The sequence below is a fragment of the Oncorhynchus keta genome, chromosome 21 (assembly GCF_023373465.1).
Source record: "Oncorhynchus keta strain PuntledgeMale-10-30-2019 chromosome 21, Oket_V2, whole genome shotgun sequence".
NCBI lineage: Eukaryota > Metazoa > Chordata > Actinopteri > Salmoniformes > Salmonidae > Oncorhynchus > Oncorhynchus keta.
In genome coordinates, this window is record NC_068441.1 from 28,288,097 (window position 1) to 28,306,002 (window position 17,906).

At 43.3% G+C, this 17,906-nt stretch overlaps 1 protein-coding gene across 2 annotated transcripts in view; it reads right to left on the minus strand.

The window, feature by feature from the left end:
- LOC118400360 (SPRY domain-containing protein 3-like) overlaps positions 1-17,906 on the minus strand; it is an 82,635-nt gene that overhangs the window by 63,721 nt on the left and 1,008 nt on the right. For both annotated transcript variants that reach the window (XM_035797150.2, XM_035797151.2), the window contains exon 2: positions 16,614-16,689. In XM_035797150.2, the coding sequence (XP_035653043.1) occupies positions 16,614-16,689 (76 nt within the window). The remainder of the gene's footprint in view (positions 1-16,613; positions 16,690-17,906) is intronic.

A 17,906-nucleotide genomic window follows, 5' to 3' on the forward strand; every position in this document is an offset into this window, starting at 1 on the left:
CGGAAGTTTACTTACACCTTAGCCAAATACATTTAAACTCAGTTTTTCACAGCAAAGCACCCCTACAATATGATGCTGCCACCCCCATGCTTCTCAGTTGGGATGGTGTTCTTCGGCTTGCAAGCATCCCCCTTTTTCCTCCAGATTTTGAAATTATGCTTTACAGCGAAAGCAATCCAAGCGTTTGTGTGAGTTTATCGATCGCATGACAAAACATTAAGTACACTTAGCATCAGGTAGCTTGGTCACGAAAATCAGAAAAGTAATCAAATGAATCGTTTACCTTTGATGATCATCGGATGTTTCCACTCACGAGACTCCCAGTTACACAACAAATGTTCCTTTTGTTACATAAAGATTATTTTTATATCCAAAATTCCTCCATTTGTTTGGCGCATTATGTTCAGAAATCCACAGGAAAGAGCGGTCACGACAACGCAGACAAATTCCAAATAATACCCGTAATGTCCACAGAAACATGTCAAACGTTTTTATAATCAATCCTCAGGTTGTTTTTAAAATATAAATCGATAATATCAACCGCAAAGGTCTTTCACAGTAGGAGAGGGAAAAGCAAAACCTATCCAAACTCTGTTGCGTGAGCGAAACTCATGTGATCACTTGACGTGATGTTATCGTTCTGGCTCATTTTTCAAAATAAAAGCCTGACAATATGTCTGAAGACTGTTGACACCTTGAGGAAGTGATAGGAAAAGGAATCTGGTTGATATCCCTTTAAATGGAGCAATGGGAGGCTATGGAACATGGAGTTTTCAAAATAGACGCCACTTCCTGGTTTGATTTTTCTCAGGATTTCGCCTGCAATATCAGTTCTGTTATACTCACAGACAATATTTGTTTTCTATCCTAATATGTCAATTATATGCATATTCTAGCATCTGGTCCTGAGAAATATGCCGTTTACTTTGGGAACGTTATTTTTCCAAACATAAAAATAGTGCCCTCTAGCTTCAAGAGGTTAAAACATGTTTGTATTACAGACTTGGACAGGGAGAGGTTGAAAATGTCAGTGAAGACACTTGCTAGTTGGTCAGCGCTTGCTCGCAGTACACGTCCTGGTAATCCGTCTGGCCCTGCGGCCTTGTGAATGTTGACCTGTCTAAAGGTCTTACTCACATCAGCTGTAGAGAGCGTGATCACACAGTCTTCTAGAACAGCTGGTGCTCTCATCCATGTTACAGTGTTATTTGCCTCGAAGCGAGCATAGAAGTTTAGGTCGTCCGGAAGGCTCGTGTCACTGGGCAGCTCTCGGCTGTGCTTCCCTTTGTGGTCTGTAATGGTTTGCAAGCCCTGCCACATCCGATGAGCGTCAGAGCCGGTGTAGTACGATTCAATCTTAGTCCTGTATTGACACTTTGCCTGTTTGATGGTATGTTGGAGGGCATAGTGGCATTTCTTATAAGCTTCTGGGTTAGAATCCCGCTCCTTGAAAGCAGCAGATCTAGCCTTTAGCTCAGTGTGGATGCTGCCTGTAATCCATGGCTTCTGGTTGGGGTATATACGTATGGTCACTGTGGGGACGACGTCGTCGATGCACTTATTGATGAAGCCAATGACAGATGTGGTGTACTCCTTAATGCCATCGAGGAATCCCGGAACATATTCCAGTCTGTGCTAGCAAAACAGTCCTGTATTTTATTTATTTAACCTTTATTTATCTAGGCAAGTCAATTAATAACAAATTCTTATTTACAATGACGGCCTGTAGCATAGCATCTGCTTCATCGACCTCATCTTTACTAGATGCTGTTCTTCCACTAACCTCATTGCAACTCCCTCCAAGTCTCCGACCACTACCTTGTATCCTTTTCCCTCTCGCTCTCATCAAACACTTCCCACACTGCCCCTACTCGGATGGTATCGAGCCGTCCCAACCTTCGCTCTCTCTCCCCCCCTACTCTCTCCTCTTCCATCCTATCATCTCTTCCCTCTGCTCAAACCTTCTCCAACCCATCTCCTGATTCTGCCTCCTCAACCCTCCTCTCCTCCCTTTCTGCATCCTTTGACTCTCTATGCCCCCTATCCTCCAGGCCGGCTCGGTCCTCCCCTCCTGCTCCGTGGCTCTACGACTCATTGCGAGCTCACAGAACAGGGCTCCGGGCAGCCGAGCGGAAATGGAGGAAAACTCGCCTCCCTGCGGACCTGGCATCCTTTCGCTCCCTCCTCTCTACATTTTCCTCTTCTGTCTCTGCTGCTAAAGCCACTTTCTACCACTCTAAATTCCAAGCTTCTGCCTCTAACCCTAGGAAGCTCTTTGCCACCTTCTCCTCCCTCCTGAATCCTCCTCCCCTTCCCCCCCTCCTCCCTCTCTGCAGATGACTTTGTCAACCATTTTGAAAATAAGGTCGACGACATCCGATCCTTGTTTGCTAAGTCAAACGACACCGCTGGTTCTGCTCACACTGCCCTACCCTGTGCTCTGACCTCTTTCTCCCCTCTCTCTCCAGATGAAATCTCGCGTCTTGTGACGGCCGGCCGCCCAACAACCTGCCCGCTTGACCCTATCCCCTCCTCTCTTCTCCAGACCATTTCCGGAGACCTTCTCCCTTACCTCACCTCGCTCATCAACTCATCCCTGACCGCTGGCTACGTCCCTTCCGTCTTCAAGAGAGCGAGAGTTGCACCCCTTCTGAAAAAACCTACACTCGATCCCTCCGATGGCAACAACTACAGACCAGTATCCCTTCTTTCTTTTCTCTCCAAAACTCTTGAACGTGCCGTCCTTGGCCAGCTCTCCCGCTATCTCTCTCAGAATGACCTTCTTGATCCAAATCAGTCAGGTTAAGACTAGTCATTCAACTGAGACTGCTCTTCTCTGTATCACGGAGGCGCTCCGCACCGCTAAAGCTAACTCTCTCTCCTCTGCTCTCATCCTTCTAGACCTATCGGCTGCCTTCGATACTGTGAACCATCAGATCCTCCTCTCCACCCTCTCCGAGTTGGGCATCTCCGGCGCGGCCCACGCTTGGATTGCGTCCTACCTGACAGGTCGCTCCTACCAGGTGGCGTGGCGAGAATCTGTCTCCTCACCACGCGCTCTCACCACTGGTGTCCCCCAGGGATCTGTTCTAGGCGTGATCCTGGACAACACCCTGTCGTTCTCAACTAACATCAAGGCGGTGGCCCGTTCCTGTAGGTTCATGCTCTACAACATCCGCAGAGTACGACCCTGCCTCACACAGGAAGCGGCGCAGGTCCTAATCCAGGCACTTGTCATCTCCCGTCTGGATTACTGCAACTCGCTGTTGGCTGGGCTCCCTGCCTGTGCCATTAAACCCCTACAACTCATCCAGAACGCCGCAGCCCATCTGGTGTTCAACCTTCCCAAGTTCTCTCACGTCACCCCGCTCCTCCGCTCTCTCCACTGGCTTCCAGTTGAAGCTCGCATCCGCTACAAGACCATGGTGCTTGCCTACGGAGCTGTGAGGGGAACGGCACCTCAGTACCTCCAGGCTCTGATCAGGCCCTACACCCAAATAAGGGCACTGCGTTCATCCACCTCTGGCCTGCTCGCCTCCCTACCACTGAGGAAGTACAGTTCCCGCTCAGCCCAGTCAAAACTGTTCGCTGCTCTGGCCACCCAATGGTGGAACAAACTCCCTCACAACGCCAGGACAGCGGAGTCAATCACCACCTTCCGGAGACACCTGAAACCCCACCTCTTTAAGGAATACCTAGGATAGGATAAGTAATCCTTCTCACCCCCCTTTTAAGATTTAGATGCACTATTGTAAAGTGACTGTTCCACTGGATGTCATAAGGTGAATGCACCAATTTGTAAGTAGCTCTGGATAAGAGCGTCTGCTAAATGACTTAAATGTTAAATGTAAATCTGACCGCTTTTTTATTGATCTAGGGCACTGGTGCTTCCTGCTTAAATTTTTGCTTGTAAACATGAATCAAGAGGATGGAATTATGGTCAGATTTGCCAAATGGAGGGCGAGGGAGAGCTTTGTATGCATCTCTGTGTGTGGAGTATAGGTGTTCCAGAGTTTTTTTCCCCCTCTGGTTGCACATTTAACATGCTGATAGAAATTTGGTAAAACCGATTTAAGTTTCCCTGCATTTAAGTCCCTGGCTACTAGGAGCGCCGCCTCTGGGTGAGCGTTTTCTTGTTTGCTTATGGCGGAATACAGCTCATTCAATGCTATCTTAGTGCCAGCCTCTGACTATGGTGGTATATAAACAACTACAAAGAATATAGATGAAAACTCTCTAGGTAGATAGTGTGGTCTACAGCTTATCTACCTCAGGTGAGCAATAGCTCAAGACTTCCTTAGATATCGTGCACCAGCTGATGTTGACAAAAAATACATAGGCCACCCCCCCTTGTCTTACCAGACGCTGCTGTTCTATCCTGCCGGTACGTCATATAACCAAGCCAGCTGTATGTTGATATTGTCGTCGTTCAGCCACGACTCCGTGAAGCATAAGATGTTATAGTTTTTAATGTCCTGTTGGTAGTTTAATCTTCCCAATAACTCGTCCGTTTTATTGTTCAAAGATTGCATGTTTGCTAGCAGAATTGAGGAGAGTGGGGGTTTATTCGATCGCCTCCAACTTCTCAAAAGGTCTCCGTACTCTCTTTCTCCACCTCCTCTTCACGCAGATCACTGGGGTCGGGGCCTGTTCCCGAGGGAGCCATATATCCTTAGGCTCGTCAGAGTCATGAAAGAAGAAAAAGGATTCTGCTAGTCCGTAGTGAGTAATCGCAGTCTTGATGTCTAGAAGTTATTTTCGGTCATAAGACACGGTAGAGGCAACATTATGTACAAAAAGAGTTTAAAAAGTAAGTTAAGAACATCACAGAAACAAACAAAAATTCGCTATTCAAAATAGTTCACTTGTGAATGATGTCCAGCATAAGAAACGCCTTTTTTTGCGACTTTTTCTAATCATGGTCGCACACCTCATTTAGCCTAGTCCATGGGCCTAGATGTTTTAATTTGTATCACAACTAAAGTGGCCAAATAACTTCTTAAAACGAAGCAAATTAATCTGCTTTACAAGGGGTGAAGAGCCTAACTGGCATACATAAACAGCATGTGAGTTTCAAGTTTGGGGAAGATCATTTTCACCATAAACATGCACCTTTATGATAAAAGCATTACATGCAAAATTGCATTTGCAGTCACTTTTGATAATGGTGTTTTCCGCTAATGGAACATTCAAGCCAATCTGTAAATAGCACACCCAACTACCTCATCCCCATATTGTTATTTATCTTCTTGCTCTTTTGCACCCCAGTATCTCTACTTGCACATCATCATCTGCACATATTTCACTCCAGTGTTAATGCTAAATTGTAATTATTTCACCTCTATGGCCTATTTATTGCCTTACCTCCCGACTCGTCTACATGTGGACACACTGTATATAGATATTTTCTATTGTGTTATTGTTTGTGTGTAACTCTGTATTGTTGTTTTTGTCACACTGCTTCGCTTTATCTTGGCCAGGTCGCAGTTGTAAATGACAACTTCTCAACTGGCATACCTGGTTAAACAAAAGGTTAAATAAAAATAAAAGTCTACTACGATGCGAGCATTGCTGCGCTTATAATGTGAAGAAATAGCCTAATAGTTTATGAACATTTTAAGCTAAACGTTCTGATCTGTTGCATTAGCCACATTGGGATCTATCACATCCCACAAATGTCCTAAACTATGTTTGGAATATTTATTTCTTGCACAGAATAGGTCTACTTTTATACTACGGGGGATAGTAGATTGACATAGACTAGTGCTTTTGCTGTTCATTATGCCTACTCATCTTGTTGGCTGACGAAAAGTAAATGCGGACATTACTTCCAATATCGTCAATATGCACCTTGGAAGGACACACGCAGTTGCATCCCCGATGTATCGGTCTTCACTTGTAGCCTGTGAGTAAGACCCGATTACATGATGGAGCACGTAGAACTCCGGGAGAAGGGCACAGGCCACTGGCCGCAAAAGGCATGGATTATTTTAGGGTACATTATGGCCACACACATCATGCAGCCTTACAATGTATAAAAAATTCAAACATAGCGCAACGTTTGTAGAACAACTATAGTTACATTAATAATTCTAAATTAAGCATATAGGAAGACCTGTTTTTGATAACCGCTCAACACAGAATAGCCGCATGTGCGCACTCCCTCAAATCGTTTGGAGAATATATCCTTTCCATTTTATTCAGCTTTGTTCAATTGTACTCTTCATACTATAAAATAATGCCACGGAATTCTAAGCAAATATTGTCTGCTAAATCAACTAGTGTAGCCCACAGCCATTTGGCATATCCAGATCAGGGCCTAACATAAGGACAACTCGGAGTATGCTATTCTGTTCTTCAGAAATAGTCTACATTTTCTTCAAATCATGCTTCTTTAGACGTGTCTAAAATAAAATGATGGGTTTATTGTGAATGTGTTCGGCTATATTACATGGATTTATTAGACTTTCTAAAATGTAAATGTTCCAAAGGTCAGCATCAGTGGCTTGTAGACTATGTGTGGAAACCAGGAGATGCTAAATGTGCTTATGTTAATTAACAGTCAAATACCTTGAGCCTGACAGTTATTTACTTGACAATCACCGGCTGACAAAATGTTGTGACTGCCACAGCCACAGGAACTCACAGCCACAGGAACTCTGGAGCTCTGTCAGAGTGACCATTGGGTTCTTGGTCATCTACCTGACCAAGGCCCTTCTCCACCGATTGCTCAGTTAGCAAAGGGTCTGAATACTTATGTAAATGTGTAACCTTATTTACCTAGGCAAGTCAGTTAAGAACAAATTATTATTAACAATGACGGCCTACACTGGCCAAATTCAGATGACCTTGGGCCAATTGTGCGCCACCCTATGGGTCTCCCAATCACGGCTGGTTGTGATACAGCCTGGAATTGAACCAGGATGTCTGTAGTGACGCCTCAAGCACTGAGGTGCAGCGCCTTAGACCGCTGCGCCACTCTGGAGTGTATTTATGTTTGTTATTTTTAATACATTTGCAAACATTTCTAAAAACCTGTTATTGCTTTGTCATTGTTTGTTTTTTTCCATTTTAGAATAAGGCTATAACATAACCTGAAACTAAACCTGAAACTAAACCTGAAAATATCGCAGACCACTTCAACCATAACATGACCATAAAGGCATTAGCAAGTCGTCCTAACATGCTAACGGGGAAAAAAGTCCTCATTCACGATTCCCTGTGGGGGTGTCAGTCAGACAGATGCTCACAAGCACCTGCGACTACACACTTTCCTACCGAGGGCGATGAATTATAACATCATCCCTGCGGGGGAGCAGCTCTTAGCGTGGATGGAGTGCAATCAGAGCACTGGTGGATCCAGAGCGCTGAAAAGGGGAAACCATCAAGTCCTTCCCCATGACCTCACGAGCACAGTCCCCAGAGTGTGAGAGAGAATATGCAGCAGTCTGTCTCAATGTTGTGTCATTGTATCATGTTCTGAATCCCATTTGGAGCTCCCTAAATCCTCAGTTAGATTAATGTGGGATGTGTCCCAAATGGCACCGTGGTCAAAAGTAGTGCCCCTTTAAAGGGAATAGGGTGCCATTTGGGACGTAAAAGACACTTCAAATGAGATGTACACAGGTGAGCTGGAGATGGGCGCTTTCCAACAGCCCACTGCTAAATGGTCTTAACCTCAAAAACCAAACGTTTTGATACAAAATACAAGAACCACGAATTAAGTTAAACTTGCAGTTACATGATTTATTAATAAAATCAGTGGTTTGGCAATGATCGTCTTGAAAACATGGGAATATTTCAGTGGATGTGTAAAAAATATATATATATTACATGGCTTCAGTCCTCTGTTCCATACACAAGGCTGTGTTTTATTCACTTTTAAAAGGATAGGAAGCAATTTTTTACTCAAAGTAACAGTGTGGTCAAAGACTTAGTTGTAGTCACGATGTGGTTAACTATAACTACAAACATAGTTATGTTTTAGAGTTTTTATATATTTATTAACTTATTTCCAGATATCTTCAGAACTACCCACAATGCACTATTTCTCAACATCATAGTGCTACCTAGCTAGTTCCAGCTTGCTAACGTTAGCTACTAGCCATGCTAGCATGTAATTACATTCCAAACCAAGTGTTGGCGCTTGTGAGCTACTATGTACATCCACAAAGAAGAAAACATATTAATACATGCAGAAAATTGCATCTCCTCTTCTCCTGTGTGTTTCATAGTGGTAGTCTGCCGGACAAAACAGAGATGCTTGTTCTAGGTCCCAAGAATGACAATTAATCTTAATGGTTGTACAGTCGTCTCAAATAAAACTGTGAAGGACCTCGGCGTTACTCTGGACCCTGATCTCTCTTTTGACGAACATATTAAGACTGTTTCAAGGACAGCTTTTTTCCATCTACGTAACATTGCAAAAATAAGAAACGTTTTGTCCAAAAATGATGCAGAAAAATTAATCCATGCTTTTGTTACTTCTAGGTTAGACTACTGCAATGCTCTACTTTCCGGCTTCCCGGATAAAGCACTACATAAACTTCAGTTAGTGCTAAATACGGCTGCTAGAATCCTGACTAGAGCTGACTTCAAGGTTTTACTGCTAACCTACAAAGCATGACACGGGATTGCTCCTACTTATCTCTCTGATTTGGTCCTGCCGTACATACCTACACGTACGCTACGGTCACAAGACGCAGGCCTCCTAATTGTTCCTAGAATTTCTAAGCAAACAGCTGGAGGCAGGGCTTTCTCCTATAGAGCTCCATTTTTAATGGAATGGTCTGCCTACCCATGTGAGAGACGCAAACTCGGTCTCAACCATTAAGTCTTTACTGAAGACTCATCTCTTCAGTGGGTCATATGATTGAGTGTAGTCTGGCCCAGGAGTGTGAAGGTGAATGGAAAGGCTCTGGAGCAACGAACCACCCTTGCTGTCTCTGCCTGGCCGGTGCCCCTCTCTCCACTGGGACTCTGCCTCTAACCCTATTACAGGGGCTGAGTCACTGGCTTACTGGTGCTCTTGAGTGGGTTGAGTCACTGATGTGATCTTCCTGTCTGGGTTGGCGCCCCCCCCTTGGGTTGTGCCGTGGCGGAGAGATCTTTGTGGGCTATACTCGGCCTTGCCTCAGGATGGTAAGTTGTTGGTTGAAGATATCCCTCTAGTGGTGTGGGGGCTGTACTTTGGCAAAGTGGGTGGGGTTATATCCTTCCTGATTGGCCCTGTCCGGGGGTATCATCGGATGGGGCCAGTGTCTCCTGACCTTTCCTGTCTCAGCCTCCAGTATTTATGTTGCAGTAGTTTGTGTCAGAGGGCTAGGGTCAGTTTGTTATATCTGGAGTACTTCTATCTTATTCGGTGTCCTGTGTGAATTTAAGTATGCTCTCTCTAATTCTCTCTTTCTTTCTCTCTCTCGGAGGACCATGCCCCAGGACTACCTGGCATGAAGACTCCTTGCTGTCCCCAGTCCACCTGGCCGTGCTGCTGCTCCAGTTTCAACTGTTCTGCCTGTAGCTATGGAATCCTGACCTGTTCACCAGACCTGCTGTTTTCAACTCTCTAGAGACAGCAGGAGTGGTAGAGATACTCTTAATGATAGGCTATGAAAAGCCAACTGACATTTACTCCTGAGGTGCTGACTTGCTGCACCCTCGACAACTACTGTGATTATTATTATTTGACCATGCTGGTCATTTATGAACATTTGAACATCTTGGCCATGTTCTGTTATAATCTCCACCCGGCACAGCCAGAAGAGGACTGGCCACCCTTCATAGCCTGGTTCCTCTCTAGGTTTCTTCCTAGGTTTTGGCCTTTCTAGGGAGTTGTCCTAGCCACCGTGCTTCTACACCTGCATTGCTTGCTGTTTGAGGTTTTAGGCTGGGTTTCTATACAGCACTTTGAGATATCAGCTGATGTACGAAGGGCTATATAAATAAATCTGATTTGTCGACTGAGCGTTGTAGTAGTTTTCCGTCTTTCATAGCTAGTGCGGTAATACCCACAGAGTACAGTAATACCCACAATGACAGGGTTACGACTCATTTGTGGCCCAAAAACGAGACTCTAGCTTCAAAGTGGGACCGGTTTGTCCGATTGAAAATAATGGATTGAAGTATGGGAACCGTGCGCACATCTACTGTATGGAAGGCAGGATTCGGAATGAGATTTTGACTGAAACCAGGTGCAGTGTCAAGCATTAATGTGAAACCTACAACTGATATTTCCTACTGGCCTACCGGTACATCACAGGTGTCGGCAGTGGAGATAATTTGGGTAAATTAAAATGTGGATTTACCTCACTATATCGCCATTGGATTAGCTGACTCTCCTTCGGCCAGTGAAATGGCCTATCACTCTGAAGGCCTCTCCTTCGCACTTCGGTATCTAACTCAGCCGTCAATCGGAATGTCTCCGCTCGCTCTACTTTATATCTGCTGGCTTTTTTGTTGTGTTCTGTCATATTACGTCACACCCCATAAATGTTTTTTCCAGCATGACTTCAGCATTCTGATCAATTTGATGTAATAACAAAAAAAACAAAAAAAAATAGGGGTAACTTTGCTTTGGGACTTTTTTTAATGCATATTGTAATGCAAAAAATTATATATATATATATATATTACATGTGGTTATGTTTATGCTACCTACCCTTTAAGGTCTTAATTCCCGAAAAGAGGGAAATGTTTTCCTTCCATGAAAGTTAAAGCAGGCGGGTGCATTCAGTCAGACACTCATTATGTCCTCCAATGTCATACTGTACATTCTATAGAGTCCTATAGGCCCTGGTCAAAAGTAGTACACTTTAAAGGGAATAGGGACGGGTGCCATTTTGGACCAACAGACGCAAGCAGGACTCCCTCACAAATCACTCTACCTCCATAACCACTCACTGCCCTGGCATAGCATACAGTAGGAAGCCAACACTACATACCAGAACCAGACCTTTCCCTATCCCAAAATGTACAGCCAAGTCCTCCTTTCCTGAGCATTCCCAAAACCCAGGATGATTTTTAACGAGCCTGCTGCCTTCATGATTTAGCCTGGAGGGACTCTTATTAAAAAAAAAGGTACTGGTGAATAACTGGGGAGTTATGTTACACACTGAATTATTTTACACTGGAAAAACTACCATGTTTGATCCATTTGTCAGATCATTTGTTAAAAAAGAAAGGATCCAAAAATAACACGCTTTGGATTGGTCTGCAAACTATTTTTAATCAAATGTGTCAGCTAAATTTAGCAACTGTGCAGTTCTCTGAGCATAGACAGCAATTAATCTACAGGGTGTGACTGGCGATGGGCTCAGACAATGCTTGACTTGAACTGTCAAAACATTAGCCTAGTAGGGAACAGTTTGAGAACAGGGTAAAACCATGTGGGAACACAAGAGAGGCACATTTTGGACTTGAGTGACATGACTTGAAACTCAATTTAATAGAAAATGAAATAACTTGAGACTTGACTTGCAGCCTCAAGACTCGACTTTGAATTGAGACCGATGTCTTGAAATGGTATAGCCATGTTTTATAACGTAATGTCAGAGTCTGGGGATTACTCTCCACGCAGCTGGAGACAGTAGCCGCAACATCGGTCCTTGTAAAAGAAATATGCTAGTGAAAACGCACTCTGCTGTCTGGTTGAATCAGCAAACTGTCAATCAACACAGGTCGGGTGAGCTAGCGTACATCTATAGAAGAATCGGGTGCAGTGCAAAGTTTAAATTGTAGGGAGAGAGGATTGCAATAAATAAATATGCAGCTCCAAAAATGGTTTGGTAATAAAAAATATTAACTGTTTGCAAGCTTACCAGCAATTGAGCGTCAAGCAACTGTTACTAGCATATGCCTACTGGTCTTTTGGTAAAAATCCAACTTTCCAGAAACAAGTCTCTCACCGTTGCCGCTTGCTATAGACCACCCTCTGCACCCAGCTGTGCCCTCGACACCATATGTGAATTGATTTCCCCCCCATCTATCTTCTGAGCTCGTGCTGCTAGGTGACCTAAACTGTGACATGCTTAACACCCCGGCCATCCTACAATCTAAGCTTGATGCCCTCAATTTCACACAAATTACCAATGAACCCACCAGGTACAACCCCAAATCTGAAACCCAGGCACCCTCATAGATATCATCCTAAACAACTTGCCCTCCAAATACTCATCTGCTGTTTGCCTGCATCCGTAGTGGGTCTGCGGTCAAACGACCACCCCTCATCACTGTCAAACGCTCCCTAAAACACTTCAGCGAGCATGCCTTTCTAATCAACCTGGCTCGGGTATCCTGGAAGGATATTAACCTCATCCCGTCAGTAGAAGATGCCTGGTTATTCTTTAAAAGTGCCTTCCTCACCATCGTAAATAAGCATGCCCCATTTTAAAAACATTGAACCAGGAACAGATATAGCCCTTGGTTCTCTCCAGACCTGACTGCCCTTGACCAGCACAAAAACATCCTGTGGCGTTCTGCATTAGCATCGAATAGCCCCCGTGATATGTAACTTTCAGGGAAGTTGAACAAATATACACAGGCAGTTAGGAAAGCTAAGGCTAGCTTTTTTAAACAGAAATCTGCATCCTGTAGCACAAACTCAAACAAAAAAAAAACTCTGGGACACTATAAAGTCCATGGAGAATAAGAGCACCTCCTCCCAGCTCCCCACTGCACTGAGACTAGGAAACACTGTCACCAATGATAAATCCACTATAATTGAGAATTTCAATAAGCATTTCTCTACAGCTAGCCATGCTTTCCACCTGGCTACCCCTACCCCGATCAACAGCCCCCACCTTCCACAGCAACTCGCCCAAGCCTCCTCATTTCTGCTTCAACCAAATCCAGATAGCTGATGTTCAGAAAGAGCTGCAAAATCTGGACCCCTACAAATCAGCCGGGCTAGACAATCTGGACCCTCTCTTTCTAAAAAATTATCTGCCGAAATTGTTGCAACCAGCCTGTTCAACCTCTCTTTCGTATCGTCTGAGATTCCCATAGATTGGAAAGCTGCCACGGTCATCCCCCTCTTCAAAGGGGGAGACACTCTAGACCCAAACTGCTACAGACCTATATCTATCCTACCCTGCCTTCCTAAGGTCTTCAAATGCCAAGTTAACAAACAGATTACTGACCATTTCGAATCCCACCATACCTTCTCCACTACGCAATCTGGTTTCAGAGCTGGTCATGGGTGCACCTCAGCCACGCTCAAGGTCCTAAACGATATCATAACCGCCATCGATAAGAGACATTACTGTGCTGCCGTATTCGTCGACCATGCTAAGGCTTTCGACTCTATCAATCACAACATTCTTATTGGCAGACTCAACAGCCTTGGTTTCTCAAATGATTGCCTCACCTGGTTCACCAACTACTTCTCAGACAGAGTTCAGTGTGTCAAATCGGAGGGCCTGTTGCCCAGACCTCTGGCAGTCCATATGGGGGTCCCACAGGGTTCAATTCTCTGGCCGACTCTCTTCTCTGTATACATCAATGATGTCTGCGTAGAGGTGGATCAAAGAATCACCAGCAGCAAGAGCGGCGACACCATTCTGTATACTTCTGACGAGCCTCAATGCCATACAACTCACATTCCGTTTCCTCCAACTGCTCTTAAATGCAAGTAAAACTAAATGCATGCTCTTCAACCGATTGCTGCCCACACCCGCCTGCCCGTCCAGCATCACTGCTATGGACGGTTCTGACTTAGAATATGTGGACAACTACAAATACCTAGGTGTCTGGCTAGACTGTAAACTCTCCTTCCAGACTCATATTAAACATCTCCAATCCAAAATTAAATCTAGAATCGGCTTACTATTTCACAACGAAGCATCCTTCACTCATTATACCAAACATACCCTCGTAAAACTGACCATCCTACCGATCCTCGACGATGTCATTTACAAAATAGCCTCCAACACTACTCAACAAATTGGATGCAGTCTATCACAGTGCTATCCGTTTTGTCACCAAAGCCCCATATACTACCCACCACTGCGACCTGTACGCTCTCGTACAGGAGAGGGGTTTGGCCCTCGCTTCATACTCGTCGCCAAACCCACTGGCTCCAGGTCATCTACAAGTCTCTGCTAGGTAAAGCCCCACCTTATCTCAGCTCATTGGTCACCATAGCAGCACCCACCCATAGCACGCGCTCCAGCAGGTATATCTCACCAGTCACCCCCAAAGCCAATTCTTCCTTTGTCCGCCTCTCCTTCCAGTTCTCTTCTGCCAATGACTGGAACGAACAGCAAAATTCACTGGAGCTGGAGACATCTCCCTCACTAGCTTTAAGCACCAGCTGTCAGAGCAGCTCACAGATCACTGCACCTGTACATAGCCCATCTGCAAATAGCCCATCCAACTACCTCATCCCCATACTGTATTTATTTATTTATCTTGCTCCTTTGCACCGCAGTATCTCTACTTGCACATCCTCTGCACATTCTACCATTCCAGTGTTTAATTGCTATATTGTAATTACTTCGCCACCATGACCTATTTATTTCCCTACCTCCCTCATTTGCACATGCTGTATATAGACTTTTTCTACTGTATTATTGTTTGTATATTGTTTATTCCATGTGTAACTCCGTTGTTGTATGTGCCGAACTGCTTTGCTTTATCTTGGCCAGGTCGCAGTTGCAAATGAGAACTTGTTCTCAACTAGCCTACCTGGTTAAATAAAAGGTGAAAAAAAATTATAATCTCAAAATTGCTTGAAATTAATAATTAAGTTATGAAGTCTTAACCAAGTCAGTGGCCAAGCCCACGTGGGCACAGACATGACACCGGCATTATGGAACGCCGCCTTTTCCCAGAAGTGTAGAAAACCTACTTCCGTCAAAATGTACATTAGTCCAACAAGACAAGCAGTGTGAGCTGAGAGGTACATAATGGCTAGAAACTCTGAAAGTTTCAGAGAAGGAGAAAATCTCTGCAAGTCAAGAAAACGCAGGGACTGGAGTCCCCCCGTTGAAATGGCTACTACGCTATAGACTAGAAAGCATGCGGACGGTGTTGAACCGGACGTCACAAATGGTTAAGAAATCTACAAAACTACACAGGAACATCCCATCTGTGGCTATTTAAGTACTTTAGTCTGGTAAACGCGAACGAGGACCACCGGGTGGTACTCTGAAAGATCTACTCCGGAGAACATTTCCCTATCAAACGAGCATTGGTATGTCTGACCTATCCATTATAACAGACACTTACAGAACAAAGGGAACAAGCTACAACTACAAAATACTTTGATCTCTGGTGGACAAACCAGAGACTTTCTGTCGACTGACTCTCCAGAAGATGGACCGGCGATTTCAGAGAGACAAAGGCATACACTTGTAAATATGTACATTGCAATTCCTTTCGAATGAGTGGCTGTTCATGTGCCAAGTATTAGCATTTCCTTGAGCCTAGTTATCACCTGTATGTACGATAGTGGAGTCCTTTGTCTTTTCTCCCGCTCTTTCTTACCTGCCTCTCCCTTTTCATTTGGTGTAACAAGCCATCATATCGGTTTAGTCCACTAGGGACTTTTCATTGTATCATGTTAGTAACCAATGTATAACCTGTGTGTGTTTGTGTACTTCTGTGTGATTATTTAGTTAGTTAGTAAATAAATAGTTAAGCCAATTGATATATTGCTGATTCATCATTTATACTAGGGTTCGTGCAGATATCCAAGAGTTTGCGACATTCAGAATGAGACTGATAGAAGGTAAACAATTAATTAATGACTGAAATGTAAGAGATATTTATATCTTTAAGAGTTAATTCGGAAAACAGTAACTCGTTAAATAAACTTTTTCCATGGTGCCCCAAGATTGCAAATTAGTTCATTGTTACGGGATTAATTTAATCATCGTAATAATTAAACATAGTTAATCAATTTGATAAAACAATCGTCATCACATTAATGATAATCAAGACACAACAGCTGCTACTCGCTGTTCATCTATACATAGTCACTTCTCCCCTACAAACATGTAGAAATTACCTTAACTAACATGTACCCTCGCACACTAACTTGGTACCAGTACCCCCTGTAAATAGCCTCATTATTGTTATTTTATTGTGTTACTTTTTAAAATAATTGTTTAACTTTAGTTTATTTGTATCTTTGTAGTGACTGGGTTTATTGATACACCATCCAAGGTGTAATTAATAACATCACCATGCTCAGAGGGATATTCAATGTCTGCTTTTCTTTAAAGCATTGGAACACCTCCCTGGTCTTTGTGGTTTAATCTGTGTTTGAAATTCACTGCTCAACTGAGGGACCTTACAGAAAATTGTATGTGTGGGGGGGTACTGAGATTAGGTAGTCATTCAAAAATCATGTTAAACACTATTATTGGACAGTCCATGCAACTTATTGTGTCTTTCCATAACAAAGGGGTTGAATACTTATTGACCAGACATTTTAGCTTTTCATTTTTGATTAATTTGTAAAAATTTCAAAAAACAATTCCACTTTGACATTATGGGGTATTATGCTAGTGATACATTTTAAATTCATGCGGAAACACAACAAAATGTGGAAAAAGTCAAGGACTGTGAATACTTCCTGAAGGCACTGGAACTAACTCTGTATTGAATCCTACCTCAAAGTAGCAGTTTCCTTTGGATAACGGCCTTGGAGGCAAGTAGCAGCCAACTTCATCAGAGTTCCCTTGGTAACTGTAACAGAATTTCAGAAATGTGTTTACATTAATCGTATCGCATTTGCAAATGTACTCAACAAACATACAAGCATATGCTACACAACATACAGTTGTTATTTAACTTGTGGATGGTACAGGCCAGCCAAGTCAGTGAGAGGAGGACAGTGTGAAAGTAAGTATGAGTCTAAAGCAGGGGTCTCCAACCTTTTCTAGCATAAGAGATACTTTTTTTTTTACATTTAACATTTACATTTAAGTCATTTAGCAGACGCTCTTATCCAGAGCGACTTACAAATTGGGAACAAGCTACAACATGTTGCGAGCTATTCATTTTTTTTTATAGATTTCAAATTAGGCATACTTCTCTGCTCCTCTACCCTGCAACTCTTCACCCGGAACAAGAGACATGTTTTCTGTCATTATACCTGGTAAAATAATGGTTAAGGGGGCTAAAACATAAAATTGTTTTTGGTATTTTCCTGAATTCTGTCTGTTCTCTGTTTTATATTTCCTGGTTTGGGATTGTTTTGGTTTTTATTCTTAATATTACAATTATTCATAGTGAATGTTCTGAGACCATGACAATGATTAAATCAAATCAGAAGACCATTGTTGATTTTTAGTGTAATTCCTCTTTAATTGCACATCTAGCAAGAGAGTAATGTGTCGGTCTAGAGATGTTACTGCTGTTAGGCCTGCTACTGCAACATGTCATGGCACAGTTTGCAAAACAATGGCCACCCAATTGATACAAATAATCATGATATAGTTATGTCAGTTACGCCTACTTGGCAGTTAACATTTAACTTAGAAGGTTTTTGGGGAAAGTCTTTCTGTATACCCACAAGACGGTTATAATTAGTATCGCTAACTGGCTACATACATAGTGAAAGACAAACGTGCGCACAGACAGACGGACAATTGCTGGAAATGAGTTGGCAGATGTGTTACATTTGGCTTTTTAAACCAATAGTGGCTAACCAAGAGAGGGATAATCCTGGTCCCAGTACAAACTAATCTCGCTCACCAGCCGGCTTTCTTTCTTTAGAGATGTCTGGTTTCCGAGCTCCTCAGGACGATACTTTTTTTTTTTGAAGGGGGTGGATCAACTTTAATATTGCGGATAGATTGTTGCTTCCATCAATGTAATTGTCTGCATCTGGATTTGACTTGAAGTCTATGATTTAAATTGGCTAATCTCTCAGTCCATCACCATCTAGCCCAACCCTTAGA